The sequence below is a fragment of the Garra rufa genome, chromosome 16, assembly GCF_049309525.1.
Source record: "Garra rufa chromosome 16, GarRuf1.0, whole genome shotgun sequence".
In the NCBI taxonomy this organism is placed as follows: domain Eukaryota; kingdom Metazoa; phylum Chordata; class Actinopteri; order Cypriniformes; family Cyprinidae; genus Garra; species Garra rufa.
Genome location: NC_133376.1, coordinates 29,469,894 through 29,491,859, shown reverse-complemented (window position 1 = coordinate 29,491,859; position 21,966 = coordinate 29,469,894). Strand labels below are relative to the sequence as shown.

At 36.2% G+C, this 21,966-nt stretch overlaps 1 protein-coding gene across 5 annotated transcripts in view; it reads left to right on the top strand.

The window, feature by feature from the left end:
• LOC141287931 (teneurin-3) overlaps positions 1-12,678 on the top strand; it is a 137,221-nt gene extending 124,543 nt beyond the window's left edge. For all 5 annotated transcript variants that reach the window (XM_073820037.1, XM_073820036.1, XM_073820035.1 and 2 more), the window contains 8 exons: positions 449-603; positions 1,534-2,414; positions 3,290-3,465; positions 4,652-4,887; positions 5,381-5,677; positions 7,147-8,758; positions 8,891-9,021; positions 11,103-12,678. In XM_073820037.1, the coding sequence (XP_073676138.1) occupies positions 449-603; positions 1,534-2,414; positions 3,290-3,465; positions 4,652-4,887; positions 5,381-5,677; positions 7,147-8,758; positions 8,891-9,021; positions 11,103-11,855 (4,241 nt within the window). In that variant the 3' untranslated portion in view covers positions 11,856-12,678. The remainder of the gene's footprint in view (positions 1-448; positions 604-1,533; positions 2,415-3,289; positions 3,466-4,651; positions 4,888-5,380; positions 5,678-7,146; positions 8,759-8,890; positions 9,022-11,102) is intronic.
• The last annotated feature ends 9,288 nt before the right edge of the window (positions 12,679-21,966 follow it).

Here is a 21,966-nt window from a genome sequence, read left to right as displayed (position 1 = left end):
GTCAGGTTTGCCTTACTGTTTTCGTCAGGCACCCAATCTCTCCGTGCTACCGCTCAGCCAGACACGCATTTACCAAGCGGCAGTTACTATAGCAACCCACACTTTCATAATTTGGGTTTAAAAGTGGGTTTGATGCTTTCCCACTCCATGCTTTTGTCAAATACCCTGAGCAGACTTGCAGACCAACTGAGACGGAGTGAGAGAGAGCGAACACAGACTGAAATGCTAGAGGGAGGGAGGGATGTTCTAATACATCCTATTCCACTTTCTCCTTAAGAAATAATTCAGCAGTGGGAGGCAAGATGTGAATAATTGAGGGCGATGCTTTCTGCAGTGACCTGAATAATGGGAAGCCAAACACGACACATGTACCCGCTGCCTGGATCAGGCAAGCAAAGAGCACAGCTGTGTGACCTGCACATTTCGTTCCTTCCTCTCTTCTCTCCAGGGATCGCCGTCGACAAGAACGGACTGATCTACTTTGTGGACGGGACCGTGATCCGGAGGGTGGATCAAAATGGCATCATCTCCACTCTGCTGGGGTCCAACGACCTTGCCTCTGCTCGACCTCTGAGCTGCGACTCGGTTATGGATGTCCATCAGGTGAAAAGTGAAAATTGCACAAATCAACACACTCAAGTCAATTATCCTGACTACATGAGTTTTGGTCTTGGTACATGTTTCAGATTTCATCTCACTTTTTTTTTTTTTTTTTTTCATGTAACGCCATATTTATTAACTGTTAGGGTTAACCGCATGTACACTTTATGTTATGGCACATATGAAATATTTGAAAATACAGAGATATTTTACTCAAAGTTCCAACCTTATCTCATGATGAAAACATATCTGTACATTTTGTACATGTCACCACAGTTCTGACTTTAAATGTCCGTAGAGTGGAGTTGTAACTCTAATGCTTTATTACGCGTTTTTTTTTTTTTAAGATTTATTTTTGGCGTTTTTGACTTTTATTGATAAGACAGTAGTGAGATAGGAAACGAAGTGGGAGAGAGATGGAGGATGGGATTGGCATGTCGGCATGTCACTGCATGTCGACGCACTGCCCATGAGGCTATTGGCGCCGACACTTTGTTACGTTTTAAAATAACGTAGCATGTGCACTATAGTATGAAGAAAAGTAAATGTGACGTAAAAATGCATTTGCAAACATGCCATTTTAGCTTGTTTTTCAATCTCTCATCCTTCAGCTCTTTACTTTGTGAGTCATGTTTTTCACAGGATTCGTACCCAAGGATTCCGCATCCAATTTCGTGCCGGCTGAGCTACCGAGCAAGCTTGTTAGACTAATCTAGACTAATTCTTGAGAATTTCTTCGAATTTAAAAATAAATACTGTTTCGTAAAAATGAGATTAAAAAAAAAAGAAAATCATTATTTTTTGCCCAGCTCTAACGGATAGACAGATATTTGTATATAGATATTTAATCCTATCACAAAATGGCAACTTTATCATCTCTAACAGCTTCATATCTTTTTAAACAGTGGCTTTTTTTTATTCCTCTGCCTTTAGGTGTCTTTAGAATGGCCGACAGCTCTGGCTGTTAGTCCCATGGATAACTCATTGTTTGTGCTGGATGGCAGTGTGGTTTTGCGGATCACTGAGGAGGGGCAGGTCAGCGTGGCAGCAGGCAGACCCCTTCACTGCCCCATGCCTTCTACAGACATCTTGGTGACAGAAACACAGCAAGCCACGCATACCCATCTGGAATCCCCAAGCGCCATCGCCGTCTCCTTCAATGGAGTGCTGCACATCGCCGAGACAGATGAGAGGAAGATGAGCCGCGTACGCAGCGTGGCGGCAGATGGCGAGATCACTCACCTGGTGGGGGCGCCATCTGATTGCGACTGCAAGACCGACGTCAACTGTGATTGTTACCTAACAGGAGACGGCTTTGCTAAAGACGCTCGGCTGAACGGGCCGTCCTCTCTCGTGGCGGCTCCGGATGGGACCCTGTATGTAGCCGACCTGGGAAACATCCGTATTCGAGTGATTGGAAAAAACAAGCCTGCACTTAACAGCATGGGCTTGTATGAAGTGGCATCATCCGCAGAGCAGGAAGTGTACATGTTTGACAGTAATGGCACGCACCAGTATACGGCCAACCTAATCACTGGAGACTTCAAATATAACTTTAGCTATAGCAATGAAGGAGATCTGACCTCAGTGGCTGATAGTCATGGGAACACGCTACGGATTCGCCGGGATGCCAGCCGCCTTCCTGTCCGCATCGTTGCACCTGACAACCAGGTTATTTGGCTAACTGTAGGCTCGAGTGGTGGGCTGAAGACCCTTGGCACACAGGGGCGTGAACAGGTGCTGTTAACTTACCATGGCAACAGTGGTCTCCTGGCAACCAAGAGCACTGCCAATGGATGGACAACATTCTATGAGTAAGAGCGTTTGAGCATTTCTGCTTGCCAACTTTGCTGTTATTGCTCAAATTTAGGGTGAGCGATTTGTACACGTATTAAAGGATTAGTTCACTTCCAGAATGAAAATTTCCTAATTTACTCACCCCTATGTCATCCAAGATGTTAATTCCTTTCTTTCTTCAGTCACAAAGAAATTAGAAGTTTGAGAAAAACATTCCAAGATTTTTGTCCATAGTGGGCTTTAATGGTGCAAATGGGTTGAAGGTCCAAATTGCTGTTTCAGGGTGTGTTCGCACTTGTAGTTCGATTCGTTTGGTTTATTTGGTCCGGACCAAAAAGAAAAATGAGACATTTGGTCCTGGTCTGCTTAGCGTTGACACTGGCATTTTTGACAGCGAACCTAAAGATACCGAACCTAAAGGCATAGTGATATGTTCACAACCTGAACTTGAAAAACCTGGAATGTTTTCCTCAAAAACCTTAATTTCTTTTCGACTGAAGAATGAAAGACATGAACATCTTGGATGACATGGGAATAAGTAAATTATCAGGACATTTTTATTCTGAAAGTAAACTAATCTTTTAAAATGGCTCGTTCATTCAGCACCCTTTGTGCTAGACATGAATGATATCTAAAATCAAGCTGGTTAAAACGGAGGTGTACTGTTACATTTCGTAGTCAGACTTTTGCCTGGTGAATGATAATTTAGGAAAAATTCAAGACTTTTGGAAAAGGACCTGAGCTATTTCTAGGGAACACCCTAACAACACACAAGTAATCTGAACTTCAAGACAGACAGACAGACAGACAGAACAGTAGAAAAGTACTTACTCCTATGGATTGCATTAAATGCAGCTCTTTAACATCTTTCTCTCCCTTTCTCTCTTTTTAGCTATGACACAGAGGGACGACTGACCAATGTGACTTTTCCTACTGGAGTGGTGACCAGTCTGGCTTATGACATGGATACAGTCTCTACAGTAGAGAGAGAAAGCTTTGAACGAGATGAAGCTGCTACTGTAACTACAAACCAGTCTGCAATTCAAAACGTCCTCATGTTACACCAAGGTAACCCTTGTGTTCTCATTTTTTGAAATTGAGATTTATACATCATCTGAAAGCTGAATAAATAGGTTTTAAAAATAGGCTGAATAAAGAAGGATAATAATAATTAGGATACAGCTATTTGAAAATCTGAGGGTGCAAAAAAATCTAAATATTAAGAAATTTGCCTTTAAGGTTGTCCGAATGAAGTTCTTAGCAATGCATATTACTAATCAAAAATTAAGTTTTGATACATGATCTTTACTTAATAACCTGGTGATTTTTGGTATAAAAGAAAAATCTATAATTTTGACCCATACAATGTATTTGTTGGCTATTGCTACCAGTGTTGTTTTCGTCAACGATGACGATGACGAAATCATTTCGTTGACGCCACTTTTTTTCATGACGATAATGAGACGATGACGAGATAAAAATGGCTCGTTGATGACTAAAACATGACGAGACGTGTGTGAGTTTTCGTTGACGAGACGAGAATAGACGAAAATGTTAGTGGGTGGTCCGTCAGACGTTTAAAATGCATGACATTTCTGCTTATTGTGCATGCCAATTAAAACCGAAAAAGTATCTGCCGCTATGGCAAGCCGTTTTAGCATTAAATACTCTTTGCCATACTAGTATGGCAAGCCGTTTTAGCATTCTATCCTTGTTTGGTTACGCTCAACACGTCACATTGTTGTCACTCAGACAGACAGTCTGGCGGCAGTTTGCACACAGGGTGGTCGCAAACGGTGAGAGGACCTATGGGTGTATTTCAAATATATGTCTTTTATGTCTAAAACCATTCCTTCATTATTGTAATTATTGGTGAAAATAGTCGATCCGGAAGCTCACATTGTGTTGAACTATAGATCTGCTATTTTCACAACTTATAAGTGACACTACCCAACAGCAAAATACTTACTGACCTACATTCATTTGTTAAAAGACTTTTTCCCCTTTTTTTGACTAAAACTAGACTAAAACCTTTTTGACTTTTCGTCGACTAAAATTGGACTAAAACTATCACATTTAGAAGTGACTAAAATTTGACTAAAACTAATAAGCATTTTAGTCCAAAAGACTAAGACTAAGACTAAATCTAAGATCGTTGTCAAAAACAACACTGATTGCTACCAATATACCTGTGCTACTTAAGACTGGTTTTGTGGTCCAGGGTCATATATATGTTGTCTTTTGTGTTTTGCAGATCAGCTGAAGAACAACTATGTGATTGGTTACGACCATTCCTTATGGATTCTGTATGCCAATGGAATGAACACGCACTACCAGACCGAGCCACATATTTTGGCTGGTGCATCCTCCCCTACCCTGGCACGAAGAAACATGACCCTACCTGATGACAGTGGGCAAAACTTGGTGGAATGGCGGTTTCGTAAAGAGCAGACGAGAACAAAGGTCACAGTGTTTGGACGCAAGTTACGAGTACGTAATTAAGTTCAATTATAGAGGACAAAGAAATGGTTTAAAAAAGCCTATTGCTTGTTGAAAGAAACCACAGGACTATTTTGCTGCTAAATCTATTAACTTTGTTGTAACACAAAGCACTTGACATCTGACTTGACCTCAGTCATAATCGGCAATTTGAAAATCATGTAAGATTTCTTGCTATAGTTTTTTTTTTCAGATGTGAATTCTTAGAAATTACATCTATTGAGTAAATGTGGCACCTGGCTAATCGAGGAGAGTAAAAAATGAGTTTAAACAAATCTATTCTAAAATTGACTATTCCTACTTTGGAAGATGATTTAATAGTTTGAGTATGCCACAGAGCTGCTTCGTTTTATAAACTTAAGCTATTAAATACAAAGATTCAAGTCAAACTTTCTGAACAGAAACCAAGGCTGCTCTGCCAATTTTCTGCCATTTTGCTGTTTCCATACCAATTTTGTGTCTCTCTTCCTGCCTGCACTTCAAGGTAAATGGACGGAACATTTTGTCTGTTGATTATGACCGAGCTCTGAGGATTGAAAAGATCTATGATGATCACCGTAAATTCCTTCTGAAGATTGGTTATGACACAGCAGGTCAGCCTACTCTCTGGATGCCAAGTAGCAAGCTGCTGCCTGTCAACCTCACTCGCAATAGCAATGGGCAGTTGAGTGCCATACACTGGGGCTCTGTCTCTGAGAGGGCCGAGTATGATGGACAAGGCCGTCTGCTTTCCAGAACATTTCCTGATGGGAAGACCTGGAGCTACACTTATCTGGAGAAGGTACAGGCCAGTGGAAATTGCCTTTGGTGATGTATGCGATATAAAGCAGACATCAAGAGTTTTGCCAGTAGACTCTGTCGCACATATACAACTGCATTTTATTGCCACATTAATACATTTTAAAAAATCTAAAATTACAAGATTAAATAAAGTCAAACTATTTCGAGAATAATGTTGAAATTAAGAAGACTAAAGTCAAAATATTTCAAAATTAAAGTAAAAATTACAAGAATAAAGTTGAAATGTGTTGAGAATAAAGTTGAAATGTTTCAAGAATGAATTTGAAATTACAAAAATTAAATCGTAGCAATTAAAGTTTTAAATATTGAGAGAGTGTAGCTTGTGCATTCATTCTCGAAACATTTACTTTATTCTCTTAATTTTATTTTATTCCGTCACACTTTATTCTTGAAATATTTTTACTTTTCTCGTTATTTCGACTTAAATCTCATTATTCTCATTATATTTTTTATTTCATTATAAAGTAGTCAAGAATTTTTCTCAGTAGACTTTGTCACACATATACAATGGCATTTAATGCCATGTCAAAAATGTATTAAGAAATATTTCAAGAATAAAGTTGTGATTACGAGAATAAAGTGTAAATGTTTTGAGAATAAATTTAAATGAGAATTAAATCATAGCAATTAAAGTTATAATATTTAAAGAATATTGTGTGCGCATGCATATTCTCAAAACATTTGGACTGTATTCTCATAAGTTTGACTTTACTGTCAAAATATTTCAACTTTATTCTTGCGATTTCAACCTTATTCTCATAATTTTAACTTTATTCTCGAAACATATTTCGACTTGATCTCGTAATCGTAGATTTTTTAACGTGGCACTAAAATGCCTTTGTACACATACACTGCTTACCACAAATGTTGTTTGTTTTTGTCTAAACCCGTAAGACCTTTGTTCATCCTCAGAACACAAATGACCAAATTTGTGATGAAATTCGAGAGCTTTTTGACCCTGCATAGACAACAACACAACTACCACGTTCAATTCCCAGAAAGGTATTAAAATATCGTTAAAATAGTCCATGTGACATCAGTCGTTAAAACTTAATTTTATGAAGCTACGAGAATACTTTTTGTGCACAAAGAAAAGAAAAATAACAACTTTTTTCAACAATATCTTCTCTTCCGTGTCAGTCTTTCGACACGTTCACGAGAATCCCACGATGGCTTATCTTTACGCGCAAAAAGTATTCTCATAGCTTCATAAAATTAGGGTTAAACCACTGATGTCACATGGACTATTTTAACAATGTCCTTACTACCCTCTGAGCCTTGAATGTGGTCGTTGCTGTCTATAGAGGGTCAGAAAGCTTTCGGATTTCATCAAAAATATCTCAATTTGTGTTCTGAAGATGAACGAAGGACTTGAGAGTGAGTAATTAATAAGAGAATTTGAATTTGTGGGGTGAACCCTGGTTTATGCAAGTTTTCTTTTCGTTTCAGTCCACAGTCCTGATACTGGCAAGTCAGAGGCAGTACGTCTTTGAATATGACCCTCAGGGAGGCCTTTCTGCAGTCACAATGCCTAGTGTGGCACGATACACTATGGAGACCATACGCTCGGTGTCTTACTACCGCAACCTTTACCATATGCCTGAGAGCAACGCTTCCGTCGCTGTGGACTACAGTGAGGACGGGAGGCTCCTAAGAGTGGCACAGCTGGGCACGGGTCGGAGAGTCCTTTACCGGTACCGCTGGCACAACAAACTCTCAGAGGTTCTGTACGACAGCACTCGCGTCAGCTTCACCTACGACGAGACGGCAGGTGTGCTGAAGACGGTCAATCTGCAGAGTGAGGGTTTTATATGCACCATTAGATACAGGCAGCTCGGCCCACTGGTGGACCGGCAGATCTACCGCTTCAGTGAAGACGGGATGGTGAATGCTCGCTTCGACTACGCTTACGACAGTAGTCTGCGTGTGACGAGCATTCAGGGGGTCATCAACGAAACCCCGCTGCCTATTGATCTTTACCAGTATGATGACATCTCAGGGAAGGTGGAGCAGTTTGGCAAATTTGGCGTCATCTATTATGACATCAACCAGATCATCTCTACCTCTGTCATGACTTACACCAAACACTTTGACGGGCACGGACGAGTTCGAGAGATTCAGTACGAGCTCTTCCGTTCTCTGCTTTTCTGGATCACAATCCAGTATGACGATATGGGCAGAGTCACCAAGCGGGAGATGAAGATTGGCCCGTTCGCCAACGCCACCAAGTACAGCTATGAATACGATGTGGACGGGCAGTTGCAGGCCGTCTACCTCAATGAGAAAATGACTTGGCGCTATAGCTATGACTTAAACGGGAACATACACCTGCTGAGTCCAGCAAACAGTGCCAGAATCATGCCTCTACGATATGACCTACGAGACCGTATAACTCGTCTTGGAGACCTGCAGTATGAGTTGGACGAAGATGGGTTTCTTCGCCAGAGAGGGTCTGAGATCTTTCAGTACAACTCCAATGGACATCTAGAACGTGTTTACAGTAAATCCACCGGTTGGTCCGTCCAGTACCGTTATGATGGTTTGGGACGAAGAGTTTCCACAAAGTCCAGCATGGGACAACATCTGCAATTCTTCTATGCTGATCTGAGCTACCCAAGCAGGATAACACATGTCTACAACCATTCCAGCTCACAGATTACCTCTCTATACTATGACCTGCAGGGACACTTGTTTGCGATGGAGATCAGCAGTGGAGCAGAGTTTTACATAGCTTGTGATAACATAGGAACCCCATTGGCTGTTTTTGGCAGCGATGGCGCTCTTCTCAAGCAGGTTCATTATACGGCCTACGGTGAGGTCTACTCAGACTCCAATCCTGATATCCAGTTGGTGATTGGGTTTCATGGAGGACTTTATGATCCTGTGACAAAACTGCTTCATTTTGGAGTGCGGGATTATGACATTATGTCGGGTCGCTGGAATGCACCTGACTTTATGCAGTGGGAGAAAATCAGCAAGAACCCGGGCCCTTTCAATCTCTATATGTTTCGAAACAACAATCCAATAAGTAAAGTGCAGAAAGTTCGAGACTACTTAACAGGTATGGCATGGATTCACTGCATTTACGGTTTTTGCATATTAAAGGTTCTGCAAGTAATATATCTGCTATACGTTGCACATTCCACCCGTTGCAGATTATGATTTTAAATGTATTCATTGATATTTGCTACAGATGTGAACAGCTGGCTGGTCACATTTGGATTTCATCTACATAATAGTATCCCTGGTTTCCCTATCCCTGTTTCTGAGATGACACAAGCCTCTTATGAACTGGCCAAGAGTCAAGTTTGGGACGACCTGACAGTAAGTTTACTTTGGATGCACTAGTATAAAAAAAAATATGTCATTATTTCATCACTTGGAAAACATTAATATTAGCTGAAATACAATGAACTAATAAAAAAAAAAAAAAAAAAAAAAAAATAGACATACAAATACAAATACTAAAACTTTATACAAGTTAAAAAAAATAAAAAATACAGAGTATAAAAATACAGTGTAAACAGAATATAATAATAAACATAGAGTGAGAATGGTACAATAGAATTAGAAATTTGTTCTGCATTATTATATTATATTATGTTACATTATATTATTGATAAACTGACAGTAAGTTTTTGTATTATCATCTTCAAATAAAGATATCAGGTATATTTTTATAATAATAATAATAACAACAATTATTTATAATAAAATGATAAAATGTTTTTCTGTTTTTCAAAAACAAATGTGAAGTAAAATAATTTATTATCTCAATTTTTTTTACTAGATGTACTAAAATAACTAAAAAATGGAAATAAAAATTCACTAAGAAAAACAATTACTGGACATTTATATATACAGAAATGAAAAATATAAAAACAAAAACTAATTCATAAAACAGTATTATATTATATTATAACCAGTAGTTTTTTTTGTTTCATTCCATCTTCAAATAAATGTATCAGGTATATTTTTATAATAATAATAATAATAATAATAATAATAAGAAGAAGAAGAAGAAGAAGAAGAAGAAGAAGAAGAAGAAGAAGAAGAAGAAGAAGAAGAAGAAGAAGAAGAATTTGTAATAAAATATAAATATTTTGTTTATATATTTTTTCAAAAAGAAATTTAAGTAAAAACATTGTATAATTTAAAAATAAAAATAAATAAAAGCCATATAGACATAAAAATCCTGACAAAAATCACTTAAACTTTATGTAAATTAAAATGAAAAATATAAAAATAAACATGTAGAATAATCAAAATAAAGTGAGAATACTACAATACAATTAGAAATTTGTTCTGGATTATTATATTATATTATATTATATTATGTTATCTTCGTATAATAATACAAATAATAATAATAATAATAATAATTTGTAATAAAATAAAATAAATGTTAAATGTTTCTACTTTTTTTCAAATATAAATTTAAAGTAAAAACAATGTTTTATATACTAAAATAACAAAAAGACTAAAAATAAAATAAATAAAGCTATATAGACAAAAAATAAAAATAAAAATCACTAAAACTTTAAATAAATTAAAATGAAAAATATAAAAATAAAAAGAGTATAATGTGAGAATACTACAATAGAATTAGACATTTGTTCTGGATTATATTATATTATAATGTATTATATTATATTGATAACCTGACAGTAAGTTTTTGTATCATTACATCTTCAAATAAATAAATCAGGTATATTTTTTACTACTACTACTACTAATAATAATTTGTATTAAATGTTATGTTTTTCTACTTTTTTTTTTTTCAAAAATAAATGTAAAGTAAAAATTACTTCTCAATATGTTTTACTTGATGTACTAAAATAACTAAAAACTGAAATAAAAAATAATAAAAGCTATACAGAAATTTAAAAAAACTGGCAAAATCACATAAACTTTCTACAAATTAAAAAGACAAATATAAAAATATTATATTAATAACCTGACAGTAAGTTTTTATATGTCATTACATCTTTGAATAGATGTATCAGGTATATTTTTATAATAATAATAATAATAATAATAATATGTAATAAAATAAAAGTTACATTTTTCTACTTTTTCAAAAAGAAATGTAAAGTAAAAATAATGTATCTACTTTTTTATTTAATTGTTGATGTACTAAAATAACTAAAAACTGAAATAAAAAAATAATAAAAACTTTACAGACACAAAAAAAAATCTGTGGCAAAATCACTGAAACTTTATATAAACGAAAAGGAAAAATATAAAAATATTATATTATATTGATACCCTGACAAATAGAGGTATGAGGTGCATTTAGTAATTTAGTAAATTAATAATATCTCCATTTTTATTTTTTAAATCACATGGAATGCCAGTAGAACCACATGTTTGTATAAACTGTTTATCGTCTTTTTCATTTGTAGCCCAGCTTTGCAGTCCAGCAGCACGTCATCCGACAAGCCGAAGCATTTCTAACATTCGGGGATCTGCCACAGGTTGAGTTCGGCCATAGCCAAAGGGCTGATAAACCCTGGCTGTGGTTTGCCTCGAGCGATTCATTGATAGGTCGCGGGATCATGCTGGCCCTTTACAAGGGCATCGTGATAACCCGCGCACTGAGCCTGGCTAATGAGGATTGCGTCAAGGTTGCCAACATCCTCAACGGCGCACTTTACTTGAAAGACTTGCACTTTATTGTGGACGGCAAAGACACGCACTTCTTTGTTAAAATGAATTCTCCCGAAGCAGACCTGGCAGCGTTGCGGCTCACCAGCGGACGGAAAGAACTTGAGAACGCGGTGAACGTGACGGTGTCGCAGTCCACAGCTGTGCTAGGTGGCCGCACGCGCCGCTTCGCAGATGTGGAGTTTCAGAGGGGGGCTCTCACCCTGCACGTGCGCTACGGGGCGTCTCTGGATGAGGAACGAGTGCGGGTTTTAGAGCTGGCCCGACAGAGGGCTCTCGCCGTCTCGTGGGCACGTGAGCAGCAGCGGGTCCGAAACGGAGAGGAAGGATCCCGCCTATGGACCGAGGGAGAGAAGAGGCAGCTTCTCGGCACGGGACGAGTGCAAGGCTTCGACGGATACTACGTGCTGTCGGTGGAGCAGTATCCCGAGCTGGCCGACAGCGTCAACAACATGCAGTTCCTCAGACAAAATGAGATTGGCAAAAGGTAGTGAACAGACCGTGATTAGTGCAATACATTCTCAGAGTCTGTAAAAATGCTACTACTCCTAGTCTAATAAGAAGAGTACTACCTAGGGGGGGAAAAGAGCATTAAAACAACGCTGTGCGTTGTGAAACATTGTGTTTTCTCAAGACCTATTTAAGGCCTTAACACGGTTACAGTTGTGGAGCACAATGAAATTAGGAACTCAACAGCATCAAGAGACAGGCCAGATTCATAGAGCTGTTGATATCTTTATTTAACTATTTATTAATGATTCATTTTTACAAGCACTATTCAAATATGTCCCTAAAGAGAGAAAAACAGCATACCTTTTGAAAAACGAAAATGTTTACATATGCATATCACTGTACCACTGCAAAACTACCACATGTGATGTCAGGTGGTTTACTGTAGCCAGCTATACACTGTAATATTTTTATATTTATTCCGATTTGTCTTTTTCCTGTACATTTCATGAATATCATACAAGAAAAAAAGCTTTTGTTGGCAATCATGTCACGTGCAATTGAAACCCCTAAAATATGATTTTAGGTGACTGTGTTATTTTTTTTTTTATTTATGTCTGATTCTACTGTTTAGTTACAAAAACGGTGTTTTATAAATGACATTTGACACTTTGATTTGCAGCTGTCATACATCATACATTAACTGAATAAACTGTACATATAATGAATAAAATGGCAGCACAGCACAGAAAAAATACTGTATGTAAATGTCTGTATTTATGTAAATGGGTGTTTACCTGCATATTTTTAAAATTAAAAGCAATTATTTGCTCATTTGGTTACAGGTCCTAAGGGAAATATTTATGAAAATTGTTTGTACTTAAAAGAAAATAAATGATAAAATTACTTATTTTCTTTTACAGTTTTTATTTCTTTGAGCACAAATCAGATTAAAGTCAGGTTTATGAAGAACGTGAGTCTTGGCAAAACAATAAAAAAACTGCTGTTTCTATACATGAGTTGGGAATGCAAATAGTATGCAAAAGTATAATATCCAAGGTACATATTTCTAGTAATTGTGCAGTTAATTCTCATATTGTATTTTCAGAAAGTTTTGGAATATTTATCACACTACAGAATTTTAACTTACAAACCAAAATACAAAAAAATGATGTAATGTAAATCATAACTGTACTAAAATTTTATTTCCCAGATTATGTGTTTCCTTTTGTCACTACCGAAACAATGATGACATGTTTCGGTTGTAACTGTTTTGGTAGTGCCAATTTTTATGGGATAACTCCAAAGAAAAACAAAGATGTCACTACTGATTCCTCCACCAAATACTTGGGTAGTGACAATTTTATAGGATTACACCCAAAAAACAAAGATGTCACTACTGAAACTCCACCGAAACAGTCACGATTGAAACATTTGGAGGAGTTTCGGTAGTGACATCTTTGTTTTTTTGGTGTTATCCTATAAAATTGTCACTACCAAAACATTTGGTGGAGTTTAAGTAGTGACATCTTTGTTTTTTGGGTATTAGCCCATAAAACTGTCACTACCAAAACAGTCATGATTGAAACATTTGGTGGTGACAATTTTATGGGATAACACACAAAAAAACAAAGATGTCACTACCGAAACTCCTCCAAATGTTTTGGCAGTGACAATTTTATGGGTAACAACCAAAAAACAAATATCTCACTACCGGAACTCTACCAAATGTTTTGCTTGTGACTGTTTCAGTAGTGACAATTTAGTTTTTTGGGGTGTTATGCCATAAAATTGTCACCACCAAATGTTTCGATCATGACTGTTTCGGTGGAGTTTCAGTAGTGGCATCTTTGTTTTTTGGGGGGGTTATCCCATAAAATTGTCACAACCAGAACATTTGGTGGAGTTTCAGTAGTGACATCTTTGTATTTGGGTGTTAGCTCATAAATATGCCCACGGAACGTTGGCTAAACGTCTGATGCATATGGTACACTTAACTGGAAACACTTCAGGAATGTCGAAGTCGTCATCTGATTAGTTGAATTTGATCGGATATCCGGAACACGCGAGTGTCGCGTTTATTTTCGGTCCGCCGGGAAACAAAGCGCAGACTGATTTACTCGCGTTTTGCTAAAAGGTGCTTATGCAGACGTCGTTGTTGTTATACACATTTGCGACGTTCGCGAACAAATTACTGACTTACTGCTTGTTCTCCCTCTTCTTCGTTAACTTTCAATGCTGGTTATTTCAATGACTGACTTGTTGCATGCCAGTCTGTTGTTGTGGGGGCATTTCTACACCCCGAAATGTGACGCTGAACGAAACGAACTGTGATTGGTTGTTTGACATGTCGGTCAAATGGCCTTATGGGCGGGCCTTGGCCAATTAAAGCTGCCATGAATTCCAGACCTTCAGCCGTCAGTCTGAAGGTCTGGCTACGCGAGACTACACCCAAATAAACAAAGATGTCACTACCGAAACTCCACCAAATGTTTTGGCAGTGACAATTTTATAGGTAACAACCAGAAAACAAATATTTCACTACCAGAACTCTACCAAATGTTTCGCTCGTGACCGTTTCAGTAGTGACAATTTTGTTTTTGTGGGTGTTATCCCATAAAATTGTCATGACCGAAACATTTTGTGGAGTTTCAGTAGTTTTTGGGTGTTAGCCCATAAAACTGTCACTACCCGAAACAGCCATGATCAAAACATTTAGTGGTGACAATTTTAGGGATAACATCCAAAAAAACCAAGATGTCACTACCGAAACTCCACCAAATGTTTCGGTCATGACAATTTTATGGGATGACACCCAAAAAAACAAAAATGTCACTACAGAAACTCAACCAAATGTTTCAGTAGACAATTTTATATACTTTTGAACCTAGAAGACGCTAATCAGCACATGGTTAGCTAACACAGTTCTGAACAGCTACATTTTATGGAATAACTCCCAAAAAAAGTGTTTAATTATAGAAAAATAGTGTTCGGTAGTGACATTCTTTGAAGTTACACAGATTTTTCATACTTTTGAACACATTTACCTCAAAATAATGGGGCCTATCTACTCACCATGTAGCTATGAGAGAGAGTGACACATGAATCTTTTTAGGTCATAAATTTAGGAGTGTAGTTAAAATCAGTCTCAGCCAATGGACTAAAACATACACTGTTTCGGTAGTGACATGAAAATGCGGGAAACATTTTTCTTACATAAAGTTTCATAATTTACAAAGACAATATAAAATATATATTTTTTGTACTTCATTTTTTAAAAGAATTGAAAAGATATAATGTTCATAAATTGAAATTTTCATTCGGGACAGCCACCTGTCCACCTCGTTACTTAAAAGTACCTAATAAATTATGATTATATATATATATATATATATATATATATATATATATATATATATAAATATTAAGCTTACTGATATTTTAAATATTATTGTAGGTTTAAACAGATAATAAAAGGATCTTAGCAAACAACTACGTCCTGAATACTTTTTTTTTTTTTGGTTGTGGGGCAGCATTGGACCAATTCTGTACAATAGACCATATATATATATATATATATATATATATATATATATATATATAGATATAGATATAGATGAACTAAGTAGTGCACTGTGGCAGTTTGAAGTTAGATGTGAGAGGTTATATGAATTCATTTAAATCAAAGGCAAAACTGCATGAGTCATAAGTAAAACTCACTTTCATCTGCTTTGGCAATAGTGGGTAGATTAATGTAATCCCTAAATATTAACTTACATTTATAATTGCTCTCTGTGTGTAAATTCTGATTAATGAGTGATCAAAGGCAGAAAAGTCAGGCCCACAGAGCCTGAAAATTTGCTTGCTGAGTCACTCAAACCTGTAAACCCTCTATCATCTGATTTTTTACAACAACCTTCTAGCCCAGACTGTTTAAAAGTGATTTATAAACATACATCACAAGACCATATCAATACATGATGTGGTAATTGCAGCACTTAACTGCTGGTAATTCTAAGACTGTTAAATAAATGTTTTCTTATTCAGATTTCCAATTGGGATGCACAGGTAAACATTGAAGAGATGCAATGCATCTAATAAGCGATGATCACCACGGTGTCTTCTTAAAGATTTACTTGGTCAGCTGCACATGTTCATGATTTATTCAAGCTCTCAGACTAATAATGTTGATGATCAAGCAAAGTGGAAGTGTCTGGATGTGCAGACAGCAACAGACGGTGTATTGAGGCAGATAAGAAGTGCTCTCCTCATTTAAGTTGTAAATGTATGTATGAGGTTTATGGGAATGTGTGTTAAGATGTCTGAACATTTTTAAAGGTGCTAACAATATTCATTTAAAAATTATACACTTACTGGGCAGAGTAATGAAGAGTTCTAAAAAAAAATCTATCATTTCAGCTTTAAAAAAAGCAAGCAGAATTATCTTTGACCTTTGTACCTGTAAAGAGACTAGCTCTGCTTATCTAGAGAGAAATCTAGTGCTAACCTTCATTCCTTTCTACGTACACTACCAGTCAAAAGTTTTTGAACAGTAAGATTTATAATGTTGTTAAAGAAGTCTCTTCTGCTCACCAAGCCTGCATTTATTTGACCCAAAGTACAGCAAAAACAGTACAACTTTGAAATATTTTTACTATTTAAAATAACTGTTTCCTATTTGAATATATTTTAAAATGTAATTTATTCCTGTGATTTCAAAGCTGAATTTTTAGCATCATTACTCCAGTCACATGTTTCTTCAGAAACCGTTCCAATATTCTGATTTGCTGCTCAAAAAACATATGTTGTTGAAAACAGCGGAGTAGAATTTTTTCAAGTTTCTTTGATAAATAGAACGTTCAGAAGAACAGCATTTATCGATAGAAATATTAGAAAGATATTTTATTACATTATAAATGTCTTTACCATCATCTCTGACCAATTTATAGCATCCTTGCTAAATAAAAGTATTATTTTTTTATAATTAATACTTAATTATCAGTATTATAATAGATTATAATTATATAGAGTAATATAATATATATATATATATATATATATATATATATATATATAAGCTTTTGAATGGTATAGTGTATAATGTTACAAAAGCATTTTATTTCAGATAAATGCTGATCTTTGGATCTTTCGATTCATCAAAGAGTCCTGAAAAAATGTACTCAGCTGTTTTAAATTTTGACAATAATAATAATAATAATAATAATGATTATGATAATGAAAAAATGCTTTTTTGAACAGCAAATCAGCCTATAAGAATGATTTCTGAAGGATTATATGTCACACTAAAAACCGGAGTAATGATGCTGAAAAATGTGCTTTGATCAAGGAAAAAATTACATTTAAAAATATATTTAAATAGAAAGCGATTATTTTAAATATAAAAAAAATTTCAAAATTCGACTGTTTTTGTTGTATTTTGGATCAAATAAATGCAGGCTTGGTGAGAAGAGACTTCTTTAAAAAGCATTAAAAATCTTACTGTTCAAAAACTTTTGACTGGTAATAGTGTGCATTTACTTACTTACTGCTCCGTATTTATGATCTTCCAATATTTTTAACTGGGTATTGCCAAATGCAATGTCAAAAACATTAGGTGTGTCTCAGTTTGTGTACTTAAAGGAGAACTCCGGTGTGATATTGACCTAAAGTGTATTGAATCATGATACCGAGTGTGAACGTACCTTGCATATCTCATCTCGGTTTGTGTCCAGCTGTCCGAAATCTGTGGTCAGTTAGCCGATGCTCACAACAGGCTGTCAATGAAAGTCAACAGGGCATCGGAATAGCCATGTAAATAAATCACTGTTTTACGCCATTTACGAGACACAAAGTAGCTCCACACTTCATTGGTAGACTTCCAAGGGCCCTGACATTTAAAACGAGACATTGAGAACTCAGAAAAAGCACCGGTAGTTTATTTACAAGAAGATTTATACAGACAGTAACTGGGAAAGAAAATCCGGTAGCCGCCATCTTGAACTTAGTCACGATAAGTCGAGTGTCGAGCACCAAGGAATTTATCAGGTTATCAACTTATCAGGTTGTAGTTTCCTTCGTGCTCGACACTCGACTTATCGTGACTAAATTCAAGATGGCGGCGACCGGTCTGTTCCTGGTGGAAAATGTCTGTATAAATCTACTTGTAAATAAACTACCGGTGCTTTTTCTGAGTTCTCAATGTCTCGTTTTAAATGTCAGGGCCCTTGGAAGTCTACCAATGAAGTGTGGAGCTACTTTGTGCCTCGTAAATGGCGTAAAACAGTGATTTATTTACATGGCTATTCCGATGCCCTGTTGACTTTCATTGACAGCCTGTTGTGAGCATCGGCTAACTGACCACAGATTTCGGACAGCTGGACACAAACCGAGATGAGATATGCAAGGTACGTTCACACTCGGTATCATGATTCAATACACTTTAGGTCAATATCACACCGGAGTTCTCCTTTAAACCCTAATCTATGCCAGTTTGTTTCATCAGTCATAAAGAAATTGTTTTTTGAGGAAAACATTTCAGGATTTCTCTCAATATAATGGACTTCTATGGTGCCCCTGAGTTTGAACTTCCAAAATGCAGTTTAAATGCAGCTTCAAAAGGTTCTAAACGACCCCAGCCGAGGAAGAAGGGTCTTACAGATCTGGCCATTAAAAATGCGTCTATTTTCACGCGGCAGCCTGCAATTCGGCACGCGTGGGCACGCGTCCTGCCGCAGCGGCTTTTTTTGATTTTTTTACAACGTTGTTGCACTTCATATAATATCCACCAGGTGGCGCAAGGAACAACATTCTGTAGCCAAACACCATGGCCAGCTCTAGGGGGCGTTGGTCACAAATACCAGTACAATAGTTCAATGATTCCTCTTTCCTGAAATTATGGTTCAAACCAATAGCAAAAAGATAGCCTATTCATAAGCAGGTGCAGTTGTATTGTTATTTTGTTTTCTTTCTTTGTTTTCCTGACGAACATTTATTAGACTGCATCGGAAATAGAAATGTTAATTTCAGTTATTTTATTTTTCCAACCGACAACTGACGTAAACCGCTAAATTCGTTTTCAGGGATTAATTATACACAAGCAAGAAGCAGCATAAACATCAGAACCTCACGCGCAGAGCTTATGCACAGAGAAAAACCCAATAAACCTATATATAATAATAAATAAAATAGGCCCATATAAGAAATATATGTTTTTCTTTTCTGAATGAATAATAATTTAACAAATTAATAAGTAGCAAGCCTATACGCAGAATTTCAGGCAATTTCTGTGATGCGCCCTTAAACCAGCATCTTGTTTCCATTATTATTATTTTTTACAAATAGCCTACACATCTGTTTTTTTTTTTTAATTGTGATTGTACACAAATAACAGAAATATGTAAAATAGAATAGTTTTGAGCAATGCCGTACTCTTGAACGAGTATTGTAAGCTGTATCCACTTTATTAAGGGGAAAAAATCAAGTGATCCTGACGGCGCCGCAGTTAAATAACTCGACAACTTTCACCTTCACAATAAAATACATTATATATTTCAGCGTTTTAAAGCAACATCAAATTAAGATATGCATGTTTAAGAGGTAGTTCGTCTTTTTCTTTTTCTAAGATACACAATTTTAGATACACTGACAATTAATTTGAGTAGAGACAAATAGAAATGGGAAGGATAAATATAAACAACAGTATTTTTGCGATTTTGGTGCTTAGAAATGTATTCTAAGCGGGCAGCGGGCGAATAATAGTTAATATAGCGCGGAGCGGGTGGATGCGGAATAAAACCTCGTGGAAGCGGGACTGGAAAAGCACTTTGTTATATCCTATAGAGTATAGACTATTTAGATACTTCATCATCAAGCAAAAATTTATTCATAAGCAGGAGCAGTTTTATTATTATTTTCTTTTCTTTTTTTCTTGATGAACTTTTATTAGACTGCATTGAAAATAGAAATGTTAATTTCTGTTTTGTTTTTTTTTTCAAACGACAACCGACGCGTTTAGTTATTAGCCTAACGACCAGATTGTGTTAAATTACATTTAAATTTAAATTGAAACGTGGCTGTGTCACATTAATAACAGCTAAATTCGTTTTGAGGGGTTAATTGTACACAAGCAAAAAGCAGCAGAAACATCAGAACGTCACGCGCAGAGCTTATGCACAGAGAAAACCCCAAAAAAGCTGTATGTAAAATAAATAAAAATGCCCATATGCGAAATATAATTTTCTTAATGAATAATAATTTAACAAAACGAAATAAAATAAAATTAATAAGTAGCAAGCCTATATGCAGAATTGTAGGCAATTTCTGTGATGCGCCCTTAAACTAGCATCTTGTTTACATTTTTTTTTTAACAAATAGCATACACATCTGTTTTTTCATTGTGATTGTACACAAATAACAGAAATATGTAAAATAGCATAGTTTTGAGCAATCCCGTACTCTTGAAGGAGTATTAAGCTGTATCCACTTAATTAAAGGGGGGAAAAGTGATCCTGACGGCGCCGCGGGCAGTTGAATAACTCGACAACTTTCACCTTCAGAATAAAATACATTATATATTTCAGCGTTTTAAAGCAACATCAAATTAAGATATGCATGTTTAAGAGGTAGTTCGTCTTTTTCTTTTTCTAAGATACACAATTTTAGATACACTGACAATTAATTTGAGTAGAGAGAAATAGAAATGGAGAGGATAAATATAAACTACAGTTTTTATAGAGTTAAAAATTATTATTTTGATTTGTTTTTGCGATTTTGGTGCTTAGAAATTTATTCTAAGCAGGCAGCGGGCAAATAATATAGTTAATATAGCGCGAGCGGGTGGATGCGGAATAAAACCTCGACGAATCGGGACTGGAAAAGCACTTTGTTATATCCTATAGACTATACTTCATCATCAAGCATGGGCGTCGGAAGCAAAATAAATGTAAAAATGTAAAAACAGAAAAAAATACTTTAGTATATGCCATTTTCTGTGGTCTGGTGCCTTTTATTTAATGTTTTTACACAATGCAAATAGGCCATATTTACAAATATTACAAAAGACGGCTATTGTGCAACATTTTCAGTGGCGCAAGTGATAATACGAGTAACATATCGTTTTTGACGCGGGAGACCCGAGTTCGCGTCCGCCTTTTGGTGAAATCATTTTCGAAATCGTCTCCCTTTTCACTTATATCATATCGGAAAGGCATTTGTTTATTTGTAAATTAATTAAATAATTGAAAAGTTGAAATAAAGTATGAACTAGGGTTAGGTCACCTAACTTAAGTGTATCTGAGCACTATACTGTACTTTTAGGAGTGTTAATAATTAATTTTATTATTATTATTATTATTATTATTATTATTATTATTATTATTGTCTTTAGATTTGTTCTTACATTTTTGATGCTGTACATTAAGATGGCGCACTGCCCATGCAGTTTTTTTTTTTTTTTCTTAAAAACTAATTGAAGTGAAAGGGAAGAAACCCATGTTTGGCCTAATGTCCATGTAAATACTATAGCCTAGTATTATATCCTAATATAGAAAATAATTTAGACAAATAAACAGAAGGCTCACTTTTCAAAACAATAAAGCTTATATGACTGACAACGAATACAGTTGCAAAAGTGCTCCAGTGAGTTATGCAATTTTTCCCCACCTTTTTTCTTTTTCTTTTTTTTTAAGTGGAAAAGTAGTTCTTCTATTTCGAAGAAGTTCGTTAAGCCTGGAACTAGGCTTAAGTCTGTTCTGGGAAACCAAAGGGAAGTGTTTTTTTTTTCTTTTTTTTTCAGTTTTCTGAAAAGTAGCCGTTAATGAGGCATCAGCGTTAAGCGGCATGTAGTATAAAGAGCGAAATGTTTATGAATGGCAAAGTGGGGGTGGGGTGGGGTGTTGAATGCTGTCTGTTGCCTTGTTGTAATCAACATTTGGAGACTATTTTGGGGGTGCTGGGGGCGGATTCTGACTGCATTCAGTTGCATTTCGAATTCAGCATTCAAATGCATGCCAGGGAGAAGGGGAAAGCTTTCCTCACTCGCTCCACTTTTTTCAAAACATTAGTGTCCACGGCCCTGACACCAGTGATGCGCGGGTCAGTGGATAAACAACCCGAACCCGACCGACGTTTTCAACTAACCCGCCCGCAACTCGG